The sequence below is a fragment of the Strix aluco genome, chromosome 6, assembly GCF_031877795.1.
Source record: "Strix aluco isolate bStrAlu1 chromosome 6, bStrAlu1.hap1, whole genome shotgun sequence".
In the NCBI taxonomy this organism is placed as follows: domain Eukaryota; kingdom Metazoa; phylum Chordata; class Aves; order Strigiformes; family Strigidae; genus Strix; species Strix aluco.
In genome coordinates, this window is record NC_133936.1 from 13,501,856 (window position 1) to 13,527,289 (window position 25,434).

Sequence of the window (25,434 nt, forward strand, 5' to 3'; positions counted from 1 at the left end):
TTTTTCACAATCAAGTTACTAGAAAAGGACAGAGCTTCTCTTTTAGATTCACAAAAATAAATACAACAAAAGAATCCTCTATTAAGTAGAACCTTTTCAGGGACTTTTTAAAGCAAAGATAGAATCAGGGAGGTCAAATTCATGCTTTACAGCAATTCACTGCTATGGAGTATGGGGAGAACCTGATGCAAATGCTGTTCTGTTCATAACCCAAAGAGAGTGCAGTAAGGCTCTATGTCCGGAAAAGGACTGGAAAGAAAAATACCTCTGGGTAAAGCAATGAATTCATCTATTAAAAATAACATTCTGAAAGATGAATTTCATGGAAATGCACTTCCTTTCAATATTTTCATTAAATGATATATTTATACTACAAAAGCTTTATGCCTCCTGGATATTCATGGATTGAAGCCATTAACATTTTTTAGCTTGTTTTTGATGCATGTGACCATTGATATGTGGAATAATTTAAAGCTGTTTTTCCCCATCAGTAAGAAAAATTATTACAAGAAGAAAGCCTGAGTCACTGTGTGGTACATTATCTCCAGCAGCAAAGTGAAAAAGAGAAAAACTTTAAAATGTACTTTTGATCATCAAGAGAAAAACTTTAAAATATACTTTTGAATCATCTTCATCAGGAACTGGGCTCGTGTTTCATGCCCTGTACAAACCGTGGCCTCAGCACAGTCAGTCACATCATTATGGGAGCAGACTTGGAAAGGACCAGAGCATCTCCCAGGCTTCCCAGACTCATGCCTCTTCTCCCACTCTTAAAGAAAACAGCAAACACATTTGCAATGGTCTGAAAAACAGTGAGTTTCAGTTTTGAATTTAAAAGAATTGGAAAATGGAGTTACTCCAAAACTATTATTACTGAGAGCCTGCCAAGAGAGAGACAAGGATTTGCAAGGAGAGGAAGCAGCAATCTCAGGCCAAGACCCTGACGTCTCTGTCAGATGTCCTGACAGAGGAAAGGGACGAGGCAGGCATACAGCGAGACCCCAGCAGTATGGTGACAAATTCACTCACATCCTCACATCATCACACCATGTTATTACACAGCCATCACAGCTGTCACACGGCTGAGAAGAGGGTTTCTTCACTTAAAGCTTTATCCAAGTCTGAAGGATGAGGGCACATGCAAAAGCTTCTTTTTGACTTTTTTTTTTTTTTTATTAGAAGTTGGGGGGTTTTTTTGTTTGGGGTTTTGTTTTTTTTTTTTTTTTTTTTAAAAGCTAACCCACTACACAAACCCATTATTAATAGAAGACATCTTTAAAGCAACACTAACGGAGGACATGCTCATCAAATATGAACAGATCCAAAATAAACAGCATTGCTGTAAACACAAAGTAGGCAATTACATTACAGGCTAATGAGGCAAAACATACTGAAACAAGTTATCAGGGAAGGGCACCAGGACTTGCTGCTATCAGGGCTGCCATGGGAGAAAGCTGATGGAGATTAGTTAGCACAAGATAGGTCCTAAATAGGATTTTTTAGTAAACAGAGTGTACAGGAGATACAACAAATTAGGGAATGGGATAAATAAGACCTATTTAAACATTCCTAAACAATTTTTCTTAGGCCAGTGAAAGAGCAGGAGAGTGTTTTGATTATAATGCAGCAACTTCAATATAAATTCAATTAATATGAATTCTTCTTTAAGGACAGAAATCAGCCAGAAGAATTATGAGTCACAAGACTAAAGCAAAGAGCTCAATATGATTAAAAAAATTAAAAGCTTTCTACAGTTGAGGATAGCACCTGCCATTATGAAATGGAGCTAAATATCCCACAAAGAATAGAAATTCTCTTCCCTTCCAGCATATGCTTATACTAGCTGAGGCTCTGTAGAAATGCTGCCCATTAAATATTACTGCAGATATAAATATTTCTGAGATTTCAGAGTCTCCTTTAATACATCTACTGGATTTACCGTTCCAAGAATTTACACAGGGTCTGTAAATTGCTAATTCAGCAGTCACCCCCGTTGCTGGACCAGGCAGATGACACCCACAGTGCCACAGCCAAAACCCAGCACAGGAGCAAGAGGAAAGAGCATGTACCACCAAAACTGTCAAGCCACCTCCTTTTTCCATGAAGGCTGTTTCAGCTGAAGGAGAAGCCAATCTGGCTGCCACCGAAGTGGCAGCACTGACCAGCAGCTGCTGGTGCATCACAGGGTGTGGAGCTAGGGCAGCCAGAGGGGCACACAATCACCCACTGAATCCACTGCTGCCATCGACAAGTAAGTGAAGTAGGAAAAAATCATTGCCACTTAGGAACAACTCACAACACCTCTTACCTAAAACAGCAGCTTTGGAGCAGAAGTTAAAAAGTAAAACCTGTGTACAAGATGGAGCTGGTGGAGGTAATAAAAACAAGTTAAACTGTTAAGTTACATGGGTATAAAAATTAAATATTCCTCATGAGAACCTACCCATGAATCACCTGTTTGCTTTTTTCTCCACTTAACTCTTTTTCTGATAGTATGGATTAACCCAGCTCAGTCTTCCCCCAGCACTGTAGCCAAAGCACAAACCAGCAAGTGCCATCAGCGCCAGACAAGTGCTCCATCTTGCCATCTTCCTCCTAAGCCCACTGAGCTACAGTGTACAAACAGGTATGTTTATTCATCTTTGTACTTCCAGAACCATGCTTTAAGATTAAATACTTTTTTTCATTTCTCTTCCCCAGTGAGTTACGGAGTGCGCAATATGCATCACACTCTGTCTTTATTTCTTGCAGGCACATTCTTCCACCATTCTCTCCTAAAAGGCTCTTTTCATTCCCTGGAACATTTTAATCCCTCTTCTCTGCAGCTGCTCCAGTTCGGGGTGTTTTTTGGAGCACAGAAGTATGTTCAGTATTGCCAGGGAATATGAAAATCCTAATATGTCTTTTCTTTACTAGAATTACCTCTTCTGAGGCACCCCTTTATGTTTTTCATGCATAAAAATAGTGGCTCATGGTTGGTTTAGGATCAGGAAAGACAAATAATGAGATGATACCATGTCATTCTTTAGGCTTTCAGGGATGAAAAAGGGAAAACGTGAAACTATTAAAGAATAAGTCTAACAAGAATAAATACAAACTAGGTTGCAACTACCTAATAGAAAGAAAATGTACCAAAGATGTGGTAAGAGAAAATTTTCAAATATAATAAAGGAAAAATTTAACATCAATATATCTAAGAGTAGGCAAAACATTTAAAAATCCTAAGAAGTGTTATTATTAAAGAAAAAAACCCTTTACAGGATCTACCAATTACTGGTGTGTCCCCCATAAATGACTTTGTAAATAACCGCTCCTGTTTCTACTGTCAGTCTCCATGATGTTGTTTTGCTGGCTTCTCAACAAATGTTTTAATGGTACTTACTGCCAAGGAGTGCCCTCTCACTGCTGTGACTCAAGGTCCTCAATAACTACTTCTCTGTTGTGAAATCTAATGTGAAGGCCAAACACTACCAGTCCACAGCATACTAAGCTCTAATAAATTGCTTAATTAATATATTCAATACAAATAACAAATTATGTTACATCCTTTACATCCATGTCTTTAATTATCCTGTCTTTCAAAATATTTTAAGACGTCTTACATCACACGGTCAGTCTTAAAAGTCACAGATTTATGGCTATGGGCTGATTTAATAATTTATTTTCTTCTTTCTTATATGTTTCAGCTCATACAGCTTTTTGCCTAGATTTATTATTTCACAATCATATGGAAGACCCGATCTGTGTGTAAATCTATCCCTAAACACAGGATACGAGATAAATATGAAGTATTATGTGGGGTGAAAAAAACAATCCTGATTTTGCCTATAAAAATATGGCCTCCTAGTAATGTTAATGCTCAGGATAAAATAATCAAATTCTAAAAGAGTTCAATGAAAATATTCACTCAGTGCCAAGCAGTAGTCAAAAAAGGAAAGAACTGGACAAAATGCAGGCAAAGAAGCAGTAGTGATGCTCTTGTAACCCTCGGGGAAGGAAAGAACATACAAGTTCAGGAATGGTACAATCTGATAACATCTTTTTTTAATGTTCTATATAATTTACATTAACTATGAACTAAAAAAACAGGTGTGGCAAATGAGGTTTTCATAACATTTACAAAGGAATAATGGTTTGGGGTTTTATTTTTAAAAGTCAAATTCACCGTCACATATCTTGCATATCTGACAAACAAAGAAGTACATGGTACATAAGAAAAATTATTTTTTAACTTCCTTGCCTGTATGATACACACATTAACCTCACAGGTTAGTGGGCTGGGGAGGAAAGCAGGAAAGTAAGAGCATATGTGTAAGTGAGAGGGACTTTACTAGTCCATGTATAGACTGGTTTCTTAATCTCACACGCAAATCCATACTTCCACATTTTCGCCACGCACTCCCACTTCAGCCTTCGCTGAATTTATGCAGTTCTGCCATGGATCCCCAGTATGGTGTTAGGTCACACACTGGCAGAGAACAAAAATTCACTGTAAGGAACAGCTGCTTCAAGAGAGACGCTCAAATGTGCAACCTGAATTCTCCCTCATACGAGCCACACATATACATGGGCATCAAATGAACTGAAAACAGAGGTTAAGTTTTGTGTTTAAAACATGACTTGGGGAACTGGAGATAGTCTGCTGTTACACGCTAGAGCCAAAGTAATAATTATAGACTAGAAAGGAGCTTAAGAATGCACTTGGATATTACAGCTCTGTGAGATAAGGAGCATAAAGCAGTCAGGATTAAATATCAGTCTTAACAGTGCTTTCCTCACGTCTGTGATTGCTCTGATAGGCGATGGGCTTTAGTAGCTCTCCTTAATGTTAAATTACAAGAGCTTAGGGAGCAGAGACAGCTACAAAGCAGAAAAAAACCCCTAAACCTGATAAACCTCATGAACGTTCTTGTAATTTTATGTGTCTTAACTCTGACATAATTGCCCCACGGAAATCCTTCAGTATATTACCGCAGATTACCTGGGGACTGAAGGAACACATTACAAAACATGCAAAAGCACGTTAAAGAAATTCCAGCTATGCTGGCTTCTGAAATACTCCAATATTAGCTTGTGTGTGATCTTGCTCATCTGACTGGCTCTGCAATGTTCAAACTGTCATATTAACGAATATACACATTCAGAATAAGTGCATAGTTTAGTGCTCCACCAGTTGTTGTCAGTGAATTAAGCAGTAATGCTCATCTCAAAAACATTATTTTATTTGGTATCATGCTTCGAGTAATAGATGAAAATTGGACTTCAGTCTTAGTCCTCAAAACAATGTAGGTTAGCTGGAATAACACTGCACAGTCTGTACAATTATTTATAATGTCTCAAGAAACCTCCACTGAAAACTATCCTTTTGCTTCACACAGCTATAATTAATTCTCCGTAGATTTTTAATCAAAGTGTGTAAAAGATCAAACTACTTCCTCAGGTAGAGCTGCAATTCTTGAAAATTTCTCTTTTTTTGGAGCAGGCTACATAAGCAAATTTAACAATTTCAGCTGGAGATGATGCATATTTTCACAGCATGAGTAAATGAAATTAGTAACCTTTTGCATCAGGATTCTGCTCATGATCTTTTTTTTTGCCTATATAGTTTTCAGTAAAATGTATCATCATATTTTGTACATCTCATCAGACTCTATACAGTCTACAGCCTTTCTTTCCCTAGCTAAAGAAGCTGTTCTTTGAATGTTTCTCCTTAGGCATTTATTCCATTGTTCTCCTAGGTCTCCTTGCTGCAGTTACACTGGAAAACCTTGTCTAAAGGTGATCAGAACATGTGGAAACTCTCCTTTCCACTCCCCAAATGATACCTCACATCTGAATCTCATTTGGGAATTTCTTCTCGGGTTCTTACAGTCTTCATCCTTGCTTTGGTAAAACCTAGGACAGCACAAGTCTTTTGGCATAAATCATAAATGAAAAGCTACATAAGACACCACATTTCATTGCATTTAAGCCATCTGGCCCATTTAAAAGATATATATATATTTAATCCAAGATTGGTCAGATGGATGAACTGGATGTTGAGCACCCCTTAGCATCTTGAGAAAAGGTAAAAAAAAGGGCACAATGAGGAAAGCTCTTCCTGGCCACCTCAACAGTACATTTTCACCTTAAAAGGGTCACTGAGAACAGTAGCACAATACGGCTAGTTCAGCCTGCCTTGCACACAAAGTCCTTGAACACCACATTGAAATGGGCAACACTGGGCAACTAACATCAGGAGCACCTTGTGTTTCCTTATACACTCACTAAGCACCTAAGAACTGAAATTGCATCCCCCTACTCACCACACTGCATTTAGTTTACTAAGCCATTCATTACATACTAGCTACTTGCTCCTGATCGGGGCTAGTTTTACAATCAATGTGTTTATTACATTCTCAGTCCTCCCTCCGAACCTCTTCCTTTGTTTTATCCATGGTACCCAGTCATCTGCCTTCTACTTCACACCAAACATTTTCTTTCTCAACTTAAAGGTTTCCAAGTGATTTTCAGGGTAAGCAATACTAAGGAAAAAAAAAAAAAAAAGAACTTGCTGAAATAATACAAGGACAGCCTGGAAGCAGACTAGAATTCAAGGGGAAAAAAACCCACATAAAAACCTTTTATAAATAAGTTATTTTCTTAGTGCTTACGTATTATGCAAGCATAACTAGTGAAAAGCTAGCTGTTCTTAAAGAAGCAGAAAAATGTAGTAATGTCAGTGCTCCTTCCTCCTTCAGCATGAGAGGCAAAAGAAAGTTAAGTGAACAAGTGATCCATATTCCCTGGCTGTACAAAGCGAGTGTGATTCCTGCGCTTACTGAGGATTCCCAGGTTCAGGATACATTAATGAGACAATTGAATTGTTTGGATCGTGTGATTTTTAGGAAGTAATCTGTCTCTATCACAGACTCTTAAATAGCATGTGTACAGAAGGCATTCATTTCAACCACAGGGAAAGTACAGAGATACTTCGGAATGCAGTCTGGAAGAGACTACATGAAAAATGCCATTTTGCATAAATTCATCCATCTCACTGCACAATCCCATACATCCAATATGAGAAACACGAACTAATTATTTAACATTTGCATATAGATTACATATTTTGGGGGTTTGTGGCATGGTTCCCTGTGTGATCTTAGGCCAGTTTCTGAACCTCTCTAAATCTCTGCTTCCTTGTTTGCAAAGCAGATTAATATTAGTTAGGCAGGATGGGGTGAGGCTTAATTAACTCAAGGTTGTAAAGGGCTTTCTGATCTTCAGATACTATGTAGGAGGAGGAGTAGAAAAATCCATTTAAGAAGCAAAGTAGTATGTAAGCCCATGTTCATGCAACAAACATTTGGTGTATCAAATTCACCCAGAAAATTTGTACTAACATTTCTTTGCAGTAGCAGCAAAAATTACATTAGAAGAAAATATAAAATATGTGTATCAAAAATAACGAATTCACTTACTTCTTCCTAATTTCTAGGTCTGAAACTGGAACACATCTCAGGCCAGCTCCCAATACCATGAGGGATGATGTTAGTAACACAGTTACCCTCAGACCTAAGATTAAAAAAAAAACAACAGTATCTTACAAGTCAAGTCAGCAACATTGAAAAAAAAATATTGTCTAAATATATATATTTACATGCAGACTCACAAAAGTAATGCATGTCTCTTTCAAATCATAAACACTTCGGTGCTGATATGAATTACAGATATGGTATGAAACCCTGTGTTATTTTCTATACTTACACTCCAGAATTACAAAAGCTTACTCTTGGCATACTATTGCATAGGACTGTACCCAAAATCTTACAGACATTCTTGGAAGTGAAAAGTGGTAATAAAAGTATCATCAAAATGTACAATATTCCCTTTAGAATTGGAAGTACCAGGGAATACGCTCCAGTGTGTGATTTGAAATCTAGGTAGATCCAAAGAAAAATATGGACTTGTACATTCTTTTCCAACCACTTCATAAGCACAGACACAGCACTGTTATTGCTTTCTTTCGTAACGCAGACATGTGTTTCAGCCTGACGAAATAACCATTTATTCAGGGCAAAAAAAGTGCATGTACTTTTTTGCAGTCCTTGCAATTAGGACAGGTTTTTGCTGCGCTCAGCTCAAATTGTCAGAGGTTGTAAATATAGTACATTAGAAAAAAGCTACAATTGACTGATTCCTTGAATATGTTTTTTCCTCATTCTGTGATTCTCAACGGAGAAGCACTTAGATTACAAACAACTTTATCTTAGTGCTACAATTCCTTTTGCCAGCAGTTTACTTGCTGCTGCTAAGGTGTTTCCATCAGCAGTGAATAGAAAGAGAACGACAGCTGAGGGGCTTAACCTCCAGGATCTTGCAAAATCATAAATATGAACAATTAAAAACTGCTGACACAGTCTATATCTGTGAAGTTGTAAAACTTGAAACAATTTCACAGCAGCAAACAGAAAATAAAGGGCTTCCGTGTTCTTAGCAGAACATAATAAAAACAATTAAATGATGACAAGCACACAGTATCTCTAACATTTAGGTGAAACTATTAACTACCCAAAACTCAGATGGAAAAAACCCAAGTCCCTATGATAACTCGCCTAACAAACTGATGACTTTGATTCTTTCTAAAACTGCCAATTTTCAGATGAATGCTCCCTCTATGTTAATGACTCCTGTAATCAGTACAATTCAAGCAGTAGTCACATTAAAAATTTTATCTCCATGTGAATTTTATTGGGGTTTTAGAACGTGTATTTTACTAAAATGTAATTTTAGAGGACAAGACATCACTTTGCTCTTCTTGCAACAGCTCTTAGTGAACCTCACTCTCAGGTATGCAACTCCTTGTGCTGGACACTGCACAAACCAAAGACAGCTCCTCTCTCAATCAATCTAGCCCAAGACAACCCAACCAAAAAGAAGTTAATGTTATAGGTTTTCTGAAATGGAAGTATGACTTCCTCTGGGATGGCTCAGTCATTAACAAAATGAATGCCACCTGCAGTCATGCGACTCCAAAGGACACCTCACATCCCTGATGCCCTAGAGAGGTATCATCATCAGTTGAGAATATTTGTTTCCTTGAAGGATTTCCAATGCCTGCCCAGACTTACTTGCCTGACTCTGTGCTCAACCAGCACATGTTGCTGTTAAACTGGTTTTTCAAGTGTGCATGTTCAGAGAGCCCTAACTAAATGCCAGAATAATATGGCTGTTCAAAATCCTGTTGTTCTTCATGTTTGCTGGGCCACCGCATGAGCCTTCGTGCCTTGCTTAACCTCATATTACCATACTGCATATGTTATGGGGGTAATTATTTGTATCAGGATTGCAGATGTGATGCTTTTGCCTTTTCTCCTGGGAAATGAATCTCTGTTAGCACTGCTTTTGTGCATAATGAGAACTTGCACGCAATGAGAATTAGAATTTTATTGACGGAAAAATCAAAACACAAGCCTTTTAACCAAAAAATATGAAGTTTTCCATTTGGAAGTGCTGCTGCAATGTTTCAGGAAAGCTCTAGTAAGGTACATACTCACCTTCTTATTTTCCATGTAAACCAGGCTCTTTTTGAATTACATTTCACAAAACATGGCACGTTCCGCCTTTCAGTAGACACAAGGACACAGACAGCCTGGAAGGCCCTGCTCATGGGGTGCCACAGGAGGCACAGGCCAAATGCGAGCCCAGGGCACAGCAGTAAATAAGTATTATACAGAAATCTAAGTTTAAATCACCACAGGACACATGAGGAGTGTTTCCAAATAAAAAACTTCTATTTGATTTTTAATTTAAAAAAAAAATCCCAAAACCAAAAAAACAAAAACCGAGAAAAAGTTTTCATTTAAGTCTGCAGAAAAGTTTCTTAAGAAAAACAACATGCAATTCAGTGAAAACTGAATTGGATGCTGAAGTTTTCCCACAGCCCTAAATTTAGGCTTATCTTTAATGTCAACCTTAAATTTTAAAATAAAATTATCAGTTAAAGCCTCAAAATCATGTATGTTTGATCTTTCCAAACATTGTTTGAACTCCTCATCTTGAATACTATAGACTGTAATGTACTACTTTTAAATGTTTGGATCACACAGATTATTCTTTGGCCTTTTTTTTTTTTCTCCCACCTTAACATGTAAACACACCCCTAAAAATTCCTTTGGTTAAAGCTGCATGTTGAAAATGATGACACCAAAGTGAACAAGTAAATGAGTGTCAGACAAGCTGTGTATTAGACTACTTCTTTGCTAATTACAAAATGTATTTCTACCCTCTAAGCACCTTCCCCTTTTATTTTGCTTTACATTTTAACGCTCTGAATCCATTGTCCTTTTCATCTTTGTTAGAAATTGGTCTTTAATGGTATTTTTCTAATTATTTCATTAATTTTGCTTTGAACCTTGCAGTGGCCCTTAATCTGAATTGGACATCTTGTATTACTCTAAAAGATACACCCCAGAGTGTTTCAGATAACAGCATCCATCATGGGGACAATAAAACAAAGTAACCAACCAAGCCTGAAAAAAAGCGCCCATGAATCCTGCAAGAAATTATTTCTCTATTTCAAAAGATCTACGTAATTCATATAACCAAGATTTTGAGTAGATGTAATTAACTTCATTAATTTTACCCTGTAAATGCAAGTGCTAAATGGGGGGTGGGCTACTGCTTCTTAAAATCCATCATCCAGTTTCCAGTCCCCTTCTATCAGAGGTTTCTGACACATGGCTAGAAAGGGAATAAACTCCTTTAAAGGGATTTTCTGCCAATGGAAGAAGTTTTCTGTTCTTTGAAGCCCCTCCTGTTAGCTGCTCATCCCCACCCTGTTCTTGCAGGTTTCTGGGCCCCACAGGTAGCACTGACTGTTGAGCAAAGTGTGGCCACGTTCAGAATGGCCACATGGCATTGACAGCAACAGAAAAGTTGGAGCTAGCAGCAGAAATTGAGTCAGTAATAAAAAGACATATTAATTATCATTTATGAGCGAAACAATTGATATTGTTCAGCTGTTTAACCCTCCTGCAGCTAATATCACAGTCTGCTTTACAACTTCGGCAGCCCATGCTGCATTTACTGGTTATTTCTTTTTAAAACAATTACGCCAAACTCCTGCCACTACTAGAGATTTAACATAAACTCTCAACCCACAATCCTCTTAACTCTCCTGCAAAACACATAATTTTAATCCTGCGAAGACCATGTTGTACTGGTAAACCTTAATCATTACCTGTGCCAGCAGGTAATGCTGACTGGATCTGGCCCCAGGATACTTGTAGCTGGCCCACTAGTTTCCTTTCCTCTCTGCTGGGAAAGCATCTGCTGCAGCAACACACACAGTGTGATGAACCCAGGGCCCTCCACCACAGAAAACAAGCAAAACCCAGCGTGGTCTCACACAGCAGTGGGCGGCAGCGGCTGCTGGTGGCACCCAGCTGCTCTTCAGCTCCCTCAGCGCAACATCAAGCGATAGCATCTAATACGTGGGTGTTGCATCCCCCACAACTCTCCAGCATGCCTTACTTTCAAGACTCTTTTTAAAGCACATGAAAAGAAAAATGTTTCCCCCCCACACTGCATTACTGGCTTGTAACCCAGTGATTTATTATGCCCAGCTTAATAAGAAATAAAAGATGTTGTACACCTACAACAAACTCCTCATTCCAACTATTTATACATGATCAGTTTGTCATTTGAAAGAGAACATGCTTAACAACTGTTTAATGCTTTTGTAAGGTTTTGAGAAGTATGACCATTCCTTCTCTCACCTGTCAGTCACCCATTACAATAAAACACCATAAAACACGTGACCAACAAGACCGTAAAAACCAAATCCTTACTCACATAAAACATACATTCAAGTCAAAACTGTCTTCACGTCAGGAAGTGGAAGTTTCTACTTCTGTTGTCTAGTGGCAGCGAACACCCTGTGCACCCCCCCGGCCGAGGCCAGCGTATGGCACGTCCCCAGCTACCGGTACAGCCCCGAGGAGAGCAACATGCTTCCAGTTCAGATCATGACACAAATGGCAGATTTTGTTTGAGTTTGGTTTTTCCCACCCTCCTAATGAAGCATCCATCTTAGGGGGAAATTCCAGTTGGATGTGCAGAGCAGACACTTTTCACCTTTCTGAGATTAATGGAAGTTTGGCCAGAGGAAAGGCTGCCAGATTCAGCCCTCCGCCTGGCATGGCAGCAGTGGGTTTCCCTCATACAGCTCACACACCCTGCTCTCAGATGCATTAACATTTGAAGGGTTTCCTTCCTTCAGCTGCAGATACTAAAATCAGTCCTCACAAATACAGAATACAACAAGGCTCTAATTAGAAACGAGTGACATCAGCTTGCTGCACATTTTCACAGTTTTTAAAGACCAGGCTGGAAGCAAGAATGGTCCCTTCTGACACTAAACTGAGAGCATTTGCTTAATTACTCTACTATTATTTTGACTAAACCATATCTAGCTACAAAAAAATAAAATCCTGTCTCGATGCATACACACCAGGAAATGAAAAACTCCCCAATTTCAACAGCTGTTCCAACAATTCACTGTTAAATTGTGCTTTTCCTTCCAATTTAAAGCAAATTCAGTTTTCAAACAAATTCTTGCTTTGCCTTTCTTGACAAAACAAAGCACAGGCTCTTGCATTTTTCCTGCTATGAAATTAACCTACAAAAAAGAACCTTTACCTTTGGTTTCAGTAAGCAAAGCACTGAGCTCCAAGTCTTTCACAATTTTTCTTTGATCCTGGAATTGTTTCTGTGTCTTGTCTAAATATCCTCCTTACTGTTTAAGCATCCTTTTTTAAATGGATTTCATTGCTGAATATCAATTCTCCATTTCACAGGATGGGTCTGTTTCTCTTCCTCCTTAATGCATGCCTTTATATTTAGCCATAATAAACAAAAGCTTGATTAAAAAGCTCACTTTGTCAGGGAATCCTGAAAGCTCTGCACAGAACTTCCTCCATCATTACCTACTGCTCCAGAAATCTTTGTATTTTAAATGTAATTCTAGCAAAATTATACTAATAGTTGCATCATTTACTCTTGTAAGATCAGTTATCTTTGTCATGATCAAAATACCAAAAAAAATTGCTACCTTTCTATGAACCACAGTGAATAAAACTTCCGTTGTACCTGCACTTTGCCAAATTGACTACTGTCAATAAGAAGGGCAAGCTTTCAGAAGAAGCATCCTTGCACCAAACAATACAGTTCTCAAAAGAGAAGAACCTTTTCACTGATGTAAAAAGACTTCATAGCCAAGATGTGGTCCAAATCTTTCTGCTAGCACCTGGAACAAACTTGAAAAATCAGTATATCAGGCCTGCCTCAGATTCCACAAAAGCACTTGATTGCAGAGGAGCATAAATTGTGTTTGGAAAGTCAGTGGAAAATAAATACATTCTCAAGAATAGCACCAACTATACTCGGAAGCAAGAAAAACTGGGAACCAAATACAAAGAATGCATGCAAGAGAGAACAACCACCAGGTCATATGCAGCTAATCAAAAATTACTCCTAGTTTGATGGCCAAGGTATCATGGGGTGCTATTAATCACAACCTGGATCTCCATTTCTCTTTGGCTACATGATGCTGATGCTTCTCTTATTGACCCATCTTTTGTAAGCTGTGTTTTTAAAACAAACTAGAGCCAATTGTTTCCATCTGTTCCCCTGGCTCTATGTGGCACTGCCAAAATAGCATCCAAATTTCAACTGGAAAGGTTTAGGACTTAAGTTTTTTTTTTACTGATTGAAAATGAAGCAAACTCAATTTAAGCATTCTGCAAGACAGGTGTCAGCATCCTTCTAGTATCAAATAGTAAGAAACAAGCTCTATCATATAGAACCTGTCTGAAATAAATTAAACCCAAAGCTACATTTCAACCCCCCATCTTGTCTAGGATACAAAAAGCAGACCTTTTCCTGTACAAATTCCACAACACAGCCCTCCCTTTCAGCGGAGGACTGCATGGAAAGGGCAGATTCCACTAGACACTGTGCTCCAATTTTTGTCTGACATAAATAGTAGGCAGACTGAGATCCCCAGACAAAATATGCACTAGAAACCTCTTGAAATGTAGATGTAGGAGGTAATGATCTTCAGAGGGGCCCTTTCTCTTTATAATATGTTACAGCTGTTGTAACAGAATCTGTCAGCAATAGCTGCCCAATTAATACGCAGGCTATCAGGAGGAGTTTGAAATTTCTTATAACTTATTTGCAAAATTTACATTCGAAAAAACCCAACTCTGTATATATAAACACAACAACTTCAAGTAAAATAGTTCCTGTGGTTTGATACAGACTTTTTAATGAGGGTCAGAAATTCAGAAGAGCCAGCATCCCAGAGGTGTCATCACCAGCAATGTGGGGGAACCCACAGGGAAGTCCCTGCCAAATCAGGAAGAAGGACTGGTGCCAGGGACCAGATCTGACCCAAAGATAAAGTTATTTCTGCTTCTAGCACTTCTTGGACAGAGACAGCAAGGCTGCAAGCAAAACTGAAAATACGAAGGCCAACACATGTCCCCACCTTTTTTCAGTTTAACTCTCAGATTAAAAACATGCATTCTCTGCATAAACATCATCACATCAGTCCCTGTAAGAAGAGCATCACTCCTGAATTTTGAGGTTAGTCAAGAATCTTGCAAAAAAAATCCCAATATAACTAAGAGACTCAAAGCACAAAATTTAACCAGCCAAGTGTTTCAGAGAGAAGACTCTCATCTTGAGGGAAATGACTGAACACGTGTAACAACTAAAACAGATACAAAAACTTCTAGGACATAATTATGAGAAGCAAAGCTAAATATAATGCAATTGAGAATTATTACAACAATCACACAATCCTTATTTTTCTATTTACTCTAGATATAAGAATTTGACTGCATCTGTTAGAAGAAGTAACAAGCTATCACAATCACATCAAAGAGGCTGCAGGATGCTTTTGTCTCATTGGCATCAACGTGGTCAAGCCAACGCGATCACCGGACCCATCCTGTTTTAACATTATACCAGCATATTAAGCAAGCACATAATCAATCTCTAAAAAGATGCCAAGAAAAGTATAGCTTAATTCTCCAGCTCTCTACTCCTCTATGCTTAGTTGTTACAAACTTAATGACCCAAGTTCTTCTATGGTGTCTTACAGAGTTAATCTGAGCTTTTGGATATATGAAAAGGTAGTTCGCAAGTATTGCAGTTTTCTTCCATATGTCAGCTAAGGATTTTGAAGCATCTTAACAGTTTAACATCAACAATGGAAAAACAAATGGCAAAAGATGCAGATTAAAAATCTGCATTGCAAGTTTCTACAAGTGTTGTAAATTCTATTTATCAGTTCAGAGACTGACATTTTGCCTGAACAGAAAAACAAAGTGCTGAGTTGAATGGTATTTGCCTGGAGATCAACATGCTGATTTTAGAATCAGTTTTAGACTCTTTACTAAAATATCTCCTGTTCCTTTAATACCATGTTTCTTGGCTTCAAAGGAGACCAATTATTTTAGCTGTTTATTGATATTATATATTTTACTGTAGAAAGCATTCATTTTATTTGCAACTAATCTAAGCGCAATGAACCTCTCTTAATGCTTGCAGAGCACCTCAGAGAAGAGAACACTGGCCTGGGGCAGCAGAACCTGCATCTCTTGACGTGCCTTATGAAACTGGGCAGGCCACGTATCTTCTGCCTCACTTTTTTATCCCCTCTCTGCCTTGTTTATTCAGGCTATAAACACATGGAAAGAGGAGCCAGTCTCATCATTAGTATTAGAAAGGCTAGTAAATCAGATCTTCATTTGGGGTCAGTGCAGTGCTGGGATACAATAAAAAGAAGAGCTATTTGAGCGTTTACTAAATCTGTGAAATTAATACACAAACACTCGTAAGAGTTGTTCTTTCTTTCTTCTCCTGAGGCACCTGCCTTCTACTCTCAACTCCAGCATTTACTGAAACATGAAGATTTGGGTGAATCATTTAATCCATCTTTGCCATTTGATGAACTGAAAAACTACGTAACAGGGCATGTGTGTGTGTACACGTGTGCTAGTGTATACATACAGAGAGAGATGCAGAGCAACTGACAAAAATAGCTAATAACGCAGTCAGGGACTAAACCTCTTCATTAATTTTGAAGCTGAATTATGGATGCTCATTATCAAGTCAAGAGAAAGTACAAGACAACAAGTCCCTGCTCCAGCTCTCGCTGTTGTATTCCTGGACAAACGCCGACAACCGAAGCCCTTTCAGCACCAAGCAAGGGGAGGGAAGCTTTTTCTTTTCTCTTCCCACTCATTTCAAGGACTCCTGATTGCACAGCAGGCTTAATTACTGCACAACTAACTACAGATCCTTACCTGTGGCAACAGATAGAAAAAACAACCTCTCTTGTACACATCTATCAGGGAAGATGCTCTGTCATTATCTTAGCAATACTTGCCCACACCACCCAATGGTGCATGAAATTCTTCATTTTAAGAAATACAGAAGTATTTTGCTTTGCCACAGCAGAGTATCAAGAAGCAACCACGCAGCAAGGATTAGCAGCTATGCTAAATAGTGCATGTGCTAAGAAGGACACTAAGTGCAGTTTCTTCTTTTTACTATCCCTGCTGCAAGTTGGGGAAGAAAAGAGCTGAAAGAACCTCATTGACATAATATCCATGTGGGTCTTGTGACTCGTAGGAAAGGTCACTGGAGTGACCTTTCAATTTTCCTGCGTGTCAACAGTTTCAATGTTACTTTAACATTAAAGTGCATCAGGGACTATTTAGGGTACATAGTTCATCCTAGAACACCCTGTGCAGCAATGTAATGGGTCCTAAACCCATTACATTTTTTAAGGCTCCTGATCAATTCTTTAGGTTCGCGTGATTAATTAAAAATATAACAACTCTATCTTTCTCAAGTATTCAAAAGGGATAGCACTCATCAAAAAAAAAACCCCAAATAAACCAATAAGAGTTTCTAAATGCAGTTGTGCTTAACGTCCTGTATTCCAGAAAAGCAACAGCAGACTTTGCAAAAAGCAGACCTCTCACTTTTAAAACACATTTAAAACACACTTCCTCAGGCCGAGTCATACAGATCTCCAGCTTTAAAAAGAGGAAAAATCTAAAAATCCTCTCTACTACAAATCTGTATGAGAAAGCTTAATTTGTAGCTTTTGAGGAAGTTGGAGCATTGATCACAAGCTTCTGCAGCACAATTATAGTTACAGCACAGCTACAGAGCCACAATAGCACATGCATATGAGAAGCATTAAAAACCAAAATTATGGCAGGAAGTGATGGAAAAGCTCTGAATGTCAGCTGTGAGAGAAGGGCAGAGCAAGCCACAATTTCCCTTGCCCCAGGTTTAGAACTAAAAATATTCTGAAAGAAATTGTACCAGCGAGGTCTTTGGTCTGCTCAGTTTAGGCTATATCCAGTTGCCGCTTGGAGAATTCAAACAACATTCTCCAAGAGAATTTGAAAAATATTCTAACAGAGAATTACCAAAACATCATGTTTCTTAAATTTACTTCTGCTAATCTCAGCACTGACCTTGGTTTTGGGGGTTTAGGTGTTTTTAAACAAATATTTTATGTAAACCAAGTATTTTTGTTTGGCAATGTCAGACTACACGACACAACAGGGAACATTATTTCAGGACCTGTGCTATATACTATCTACTTCTTCAGCTTCAAAAAGGCAAGCAAATACCCCTGGCTTACATGGCTCCTTTCCCACAAGCAAGGTATTTCTTACCAGAAGAAAAAAATAGGTAGAAATTGGCAATGCAGAAAATATCTGAACTTTATTAACAAGTAATGAACCTCATTTTTGCATTCGCTTCAGACTTGTTTTTCACTCCTAAAACATAACATGCAACTAACTCCTAAAAACAACATCGGCCAAAAATAATGAATAAAATTTGTTTTGTTTATGTAATGATAATGCTGCTACTGGAATTCAGAAATCAGTAAAGCTGCCGTTAGTTCAGCATTACCAAATGAAAATAGTCTTTCTTTGTTCATACTTAGTTTATTCTGATAGGAAAAATAAAAATATCGTATTAATTCTTTAAAGGAAATAGACTCAGTTTTCTTTAAAGGAAGCAGATTCAGCTTTTGCAGGCCAAAACCTGATCTACTCTTCTTTCTTTTTAACAGAATTTTAAACTAATAGCTAGGAATTATAAATACAGTAGAAACACACAGCTAGCAAAATGAATGCAATACAACCTTCCTAAGTACTTTACTACTTCCATAATAAAAATCTACAAGAAAACCCAAAGGACTTTGATAACAGTGGATTTACTGCTGTCATTTATGTTATAGAAGTTAGCACCAGCTACCCTTATGCAGCACAGCTGCCACACTGTTAAAAACTTCCTAGAAGAAAGGAGATTGGCAAAATTTAAATGCTTTTAAAATGCAGCAAGGCAGTGGACAACGTAATGGTATTTTAGCATTTTCTGCCCTGTTCCATAAGGCTTTCCAGAAGGGGAGAGACACCAGCCAGAGGGGCCACATCCCCAGCATCCCACTCGTGCCTCCATCACAAGGCCAGACATCCATCACCACCAAACCCACACAAGAGGAGCAGCCACCCTCCTCCGCATCGGCGGCGCCTGGGGAGCCCCGCAGGGAGCAGGCGACCGTGGCTGGGGGCACCTCGGAAAAGGGGACGGTGAAGGAAGGGCCGATACACCCTCTGGCCAACAAGAGGCACTGCCAGGCGGAGTTCAGAGGTTGGGTTGTGCAGAGCAAAAGACTGGGGCCTTGCTGGAGATTAGAATAGGAAAAAAGGCCAATTGCGTTCAAAGAGACTTCCCAGCTCCTGGTTTTAAATGCGCTCCTCAAGCCAGTTCACAGAAGCTGTGCTTGCTGATCTGCGGCCAGGGTGCCATGCAGGCAGCCCAGGAGGGGTGCAGGCATCCACCACCCCATCATTTGGTGCTGGCTACCTAAGTCACATTCACTACCGCCTCTTGCTCGCTTGGCGTCCTTTTCCCTGTGCCTCCTACTCATCTCGTTCCTCCACTTTTCCCATCCCCACCACTCCCTGCCCTCCAGCACCAGATCCTGTTTCTGCATCCCTGTCTCCCATGCTTCACCTACTACCTTGTCCCATACTCTGCCCTTCTCTCTATCTCTTCCCACCTATCCAAGGGCTTTTCTCACATCTGCTCTCACTCCTTCGAATCCTGAGCTTCTTGCATCCAACCTCTTCTACTCCTCAAAAAGAGGGAGAAGTAGAGGACAGAGGGAAATGGGAGGACAAGATGGGCACACCACAACAACAAGGAGTCACACAGCTACGGCAGGAGACGGAGAAGTGGAAGCAGTCAGATTAGGAAGAATGTGGGTCAAGAGAAGGTTATGAGGGGTAGTAAAAAATACATGAGCATACAACAGGGAGATATCAACGCATAGCTGCCCTGGTATCACGCTCTCTGTAGTTAACTTCAAAAGCTACTGTTGACAAAATACCTTCGTAACTGGAGTTACGTCCTGACCCAGTTCTAGGATGCTTAAGTGCTTTAACTCTGCTTGTGTTAACAGCTGCATAATGGAAGTAAGGGATCGTATTTATACACTGATAAATGATTTCCATATTCATGTTTGTCAACATCAAGGCACAACAAGTTACATACCCCACATTCACTGTGCCTGTATGCTCAGTGCACCAAAGCCTCCAGATAATGTTATCCTCAGATAACATGGCTGTTACTATTCTCACATGAGCTATGCAAACACATTAGGATTTTATTTTCCATCATGAAAAAGTTATTTTAAATCCAGCATGCAGTTTCCTGATATTCTTCAGTATGTGGTGTTTCAAACAGCTGTCCTAGCACCACTGCCACAGCTGCAAAGAAGCGTGCGAAGAGTGCAACGAGCATGGCAGTTGTGTGAAGGGCAGCAGTACAAAGAGAAATGTCTGTGGAAACATGGTGCAAAGAGACAGGAGGTGATACCATCTAACAGAAGGAGCGAGCTCCAGAAGAGGACATCTGTCTACAGCCATGATTGATGCTTTCAACTCAACGTGGCCCATCAGGAGGTATGGGAAGTACTGCTAACAATCAAGCTAGTATTGCTATGATGAATCATAGTGGCATCAAGTTAATACAACTCATCAGATCCTAATTAAACCACTCTATGTTGCTAATCACTCTGTGTATCTCAAGTGGTCTTTTGCAGCATGCCTGACTCCAGTGAGGGTGGGCCAATCAATTCTCTAATGAGTCCTCACTTCTACAAGCACTTGCTCAAGTGCTCTGTGGACTTTCATGCAGCCACAGTACATAAAAATTAAGCAACAAAAGCTAAGTTTCATTCAGTCCTCCTTTTTCTTTTCTTCTGATGGTATGGTGGAAAAGTATAGCTACACAAACACACACCAGCAACTCATCAAAGTAAGTTTTGTAAAATCAAGCTGATCAAATATCTGCTCTAGTGGGACTTACTTATATTCAGCTCTCTAATTGCTTCTTTCATCTTTCCACATGAAAAACAACACTTCACCTCATTTCTTCCAAGATTTGTTAGCTTAGGAAAATTAATCCCTTTCACGGAATTTGATAGGTGTGGATTAGTATCACTTACGAGACAATGAAATATGCATCGTTCATAGTATGCAGCAGATCTCCACAGGATATGAGAGAACAGACTGAGGTAAAACATGTATTTTCCTTCAAACTTCTGCTTTGGTTGAAGTGCATCAGTCACTTGTCTTTTCACCAAATACATAGAGCTTTCACTTCATATGAGTCAAGGCATTCTCTTTCCACCACCACCCCCCTTTTGTTTTTTAAAGTGAAGCACTAAGTTCACATTTAGCTTTCATTAAATCCGAGAGAGCCTTCTGCTGCTCTTGTTGGAGTTAACAAGACCTTTGCCATTAACATAAATGGTACCGAGTAGAAACAGTTGTTTATGATAAGACTGCTCTCTGTAATACCAGCATATATCAGTCAAGCACCACAAACATCACACTTCTCCTTTCTCACTGGCTCCTTGCCATTCTACCCACGTTTCCACACCTATAAGTTTTCCCATGGGCACTTCTTTCCTGTAGGCTGTACTAACCTACCAAAACCATAATGTCTGTATAAACTTTTTGTGTTGCTGAAGTGTGTAAATCCTTTAGCTTGATCTCACCAAATTATATTAAAGTCTTACAGTCTTACGCTGAGTCTTATCCTAGGCATCTTTAGCTGAGGCTCACGCTTGAACTTTACCCATGAATTATCAAATCGGTCATTTTGAAATACTGGCCACATATCTTGCAGTCGTGCATCTGAGATAAGAAAAGTCTATTTCTGAGATCATGACAAAAAGGAGCTGAAAATGTGTTTCTTCACCACAAGGTGAAAACTCCCAAACTTTAAAGGTTTGCGATTCACCTGTTTTTGTCCTCCTTCTGTTAATCAAAACCCCATGTGTTTATGATTGTATGGGACACAACAGAACTATGAATATTTCCATTAAAAACTCTGCATGTTCTTGTGAGTGTCACCATGGAAAGCACTTCACCCTATCCATCTATACCAACAGTGATACCTATCAGCAACTAGACCTGCTGCAATTTTTCTAAGATATTAGTAACATGGTCTGATTTATATTTACTACCATGTTGTCTGAGAGCCTGAATGACAGACAAGGACCCTGAGATGCCAAGTGCAATGGAAACACTTAAGAGAAAGAAAGTCTTCCCCATATGTTGGCTTCACTTGATCATTCATGTTTCCACTGACTTCTGGAACAACCACCTGCTTCCTCTTTGCTCTCTGTACCCACCTTCACATCTCTCAAAATAAACCCAAAAGCATTTCACAAACAATTCCTAGATGAAAATCTAGTGTGAGAACAAGTTCACTTGAAGCCTTCTCCCTTCTGACCCAGTGACCCTAGATGTGGGTTAGAGGAGTCCAAAAGTGCCCTGAAAGTAAAATCTGAGTTTCCATGCATGCAGCACAAAGTGAAAATCTGGGAACTTCAAATATGAAAGCTGCTCTGCAGAATCCTCTTTATCCATTGCATGTATTTTATACAGAGAATAGTTATTAAGACATTTTTATATTAGCAAGGCCTGATTTAGTACTCATACTCAATATTCATGACTATTTTGTCAGACTATATTAAAGGATTTAACCTCAAAATTCCCAGGTGGAAGAGATAAGAACTATCAAATGTCTCAGAGAAGGAAACAGAAGTGTGATTTATGAGACAGCAATGAAATCAAGAGTTTGATATTCAGGAAAGGAAAAACTATTCATACAAGTAAAAGCATTTATGGTTTCAAGAGATAAGCCAATCTCCATTAAAAACCAAAATCTGATTATTGAAGTCTTCTCTCTACTTCATAATTTAATCACTAGGATAACAATGCTATGTAAATTTAATTTCAGCAAAATAAAGTTACTAAGAATGTCTATGCAACCCATGTAAGCATATATCATTTTATACAAAGGACCAAGAAATAGATCACATTTCACTTTTACAAGTAGTATGTCACATTTCTTCAAACTCAATATAAAACTGTGTTCACTGTATTCCAAAAATTAATGAAAAATATCACCATTCTATTCAATTTGTTTAATGTAAATTATCATAAAGTATTTCATTCTTTATTGCCTCTTCTTGCTTATATGGGAACATAATGAAGACTGACATTATATATTGCTTCTAGGTCTCACTTAGCAATGTTATGAACTTAACTAATAAAAAAACCCAGTGAACCAGATCCATAGAACTATGTAAGCTTTCTATTTTGAGTTAGATATATAAACATCCTAACAGTTCTGTATGCTTATATTTACAGTTCCCAGGAAATGAAACACTCAAGGCACAAAACATCCATAAACACTCAAGCATCATGTGACAAATTGTAGCTAATTTTAATCATGTAAACAACAAGGGTCCCTCCAACAGCACACTGAAGTCATTTCTCATTTAATTTCAGTCTTATTGAATCTCTAAAGGTAATTATCATTTAAACAAGGATTCTAATCCTATTGCTAAAGAAAATGCACCAGATCAGACACATGTAGCTCCACAGCCCACTCCATTTTTAACCTTTCTTCACTAAGAAACCAACCAATCAAGACAACACCTGTAATTCTACTTACGGAAAAGGGTGTTCAAAGCCACTTCAAAATGGCACATACTCAAAAATGACACACGTAAACATAATTCCTGAGTTTCAACATGCACCCATCCCAGAATAGGAATAGGAAACGTCATGGATGCCACTGCTGTCCCTATTGCAGCAGCCAGCCAAGGAGCATGGAAAGCTTCCCCAGGCTCCTGAGGAAGAGCACCCTGGCAGAAGTCTCCATTCAACCAGGGAAAGTTGGGAGCCAGGAACGGGAACACGGCTCACTCCCCAAAGAACTTCCAGCTGTGATACATAAGCCTTGCTAAGTGTCTGAAAATGAATGTATTTTTGAGAATGACAAGAGCTGAGCAAAACCTATAAACTAGCTTTCAATTTAAACGCCCTACAGAAACACCAGCTAAATCCAGGCTTCCTCCAATGCCTCAGAGACCCTTTAAAATACAGTGTTAACACCCTTAAAAAAAATTCTACTCCTTCTGAGTCTGTTCAGACCTTCAAGTAAGATTTTTCTTCAATCACAGCCTTGAGAAGACCATCACCACACTCCTGATGAAAACCCACCCTCAGTTTCATAAAAAACAGGAAGTCCCTATAGATCCACAGGAACATGAGCTTAAGCCAACCAAGACTGTTTGTCATGCTGCTTCTGACACCAACATCCATTCTGGGTCATCAGTCCTTGGGGGACACATACGGTTGCCTGTAGTATCTGCTGCAAAAATTCCCCAGGGAGCCAAAAGTGACACCATCTGCACACCCTTCCCAGCCCATGTATTCCTCCCATTCTCCAACTGCATTGCCTGTGTCAACTGCAAACAGACCTCCACAAAAAATCCAGGAGACACACTTGGCAGGCCAGGAGGGAAAAGGTCACAAAGGCCAAGAAACCCTTTGAAGTTAGAAAACAACAACAAAAAAATAATCACAATTTCTCCATCCTAGATCCCTTCCATACAGAACTGAAGAACAGATCATTTGGACCTTATTTAGCATACCTCTTACTAAAAATAAACACTGCTGTCCCCTCTTCATAGAAGACCCCACATTTCTCTGAGAAGCTGTGATGGAACTAAATCACGCAGCCCAAGAAATGTTTCTTCCAAACAGGATTATTAACATACCTATTGCTGATTATTTTCTAATTAGTTAAAAGGTTAAAAAAAAGTTACCAAACCCTTATAAGCAGTACTGAAATAAGGAACAGGCACAAAAATAATAACAGCAGAAGTTTGGTATGGAAACAGATTTATATTTCAAACTACATGCTACAATAAACAACTAAAACCCAAAAAGACAAGTACTTTTGGACTTCGTCTGAAGCATCATAACAAAAAAATCAGACTTCACTGACAGCAGGCAGCTACTTATCAATATCAGATATACCTCTGACTGTGAAGTATAGGACTATCTAACAGCAGAATCTCCTCTCAAATTCTGACACGCGTCATCTATAGTGTCATACTTCTGATATGTGCCAGGTTTTATATGTTGACACTTCACAAATACATTTTCTTCCTGACAGTTCCTTTGCTAGCTAACTCCAATGACAGATGATCGAAGCCAGAGAGTAAATGGTGTCATTTCTCTATATTTTTGGTACAGAGAGTAAATTTGGTGTAACAACAAGCATTTGTACCCCTAAGCAAGTGACATACTGCCCTTCCAAAGCCAGACCCAACCAACTTTACAGCTTCAAAGCAGTAGAATCACACTCCTGCCGGAACACATACTCCGAAGAGCAGACACCTCCCTGCAACGTGCTCCAGCGGAAACGTGCCCCACGGGAGAGCTGGGCAGCAGTAGCTCTCCTCTTTGCTCCGTGAGAAACCAAGTGGTAAGGACTCAACTGTCACTTCCAAAGTGAACATCACCCCATTCTCTGTGGCAATCATCCAGACTCGAAAAACAGCATGAAACACAACAGGGCCCCCACAAAATCTGCTGCTGAGCAAAGAACATGCTCCAAAGCCCTTATATACTCTGTATGCAAAAAGCCAATGAGTTGAGATGCTCTATTTAGGCTATCAACCGAAATTCTCTCAGCAAGGCAAGCATCAAACCAAGAGCAAAGGGGTAGTTCATATTGATATCTCCTGTGAACATGGAAATTTAAAAAAAACACCCAAGCAATCAGCTAAGGTAATGAGGAAAACACTTCTATACACATTCTCATTAAAACAAGCTACGTGTGAAACCAAGAAATCCAGCAACTACATAACTAATCACATTAAACAACAAAACACTTATGTTTCTTCTCCCATAAGTTACTTCAAAACTTTTCCAGTATTTTTTTTGCATTGCTCAAAATCAACTTTGTAGAAAA

General features: G+C 39.0%; 1 protein-coding gene across 1 annotated transcript in view; it reads right to left on the reverse strand.

Moving 5' to 3' along the window:
• The window catches only part of SLC49A4 (solute carrier family 49 member 4), a 71,133-nt gene that overhangs the window by 43,967 nt on the left and 1,732 nt on the right, over nucleotides 1-25,434 (reverse strand). The window contains exon 2 of the mRNA XM_074828745.1: nucleotides 7,461-7,554. Within this exon, the coding sequence (XP_074684846.1) occupies nucleotides 7,461-7,554 (94 nt within the window). The remainder of the gene's footprint in view (nucleotides 1-7,460; nucleotides 7,555-25,434) is intronic.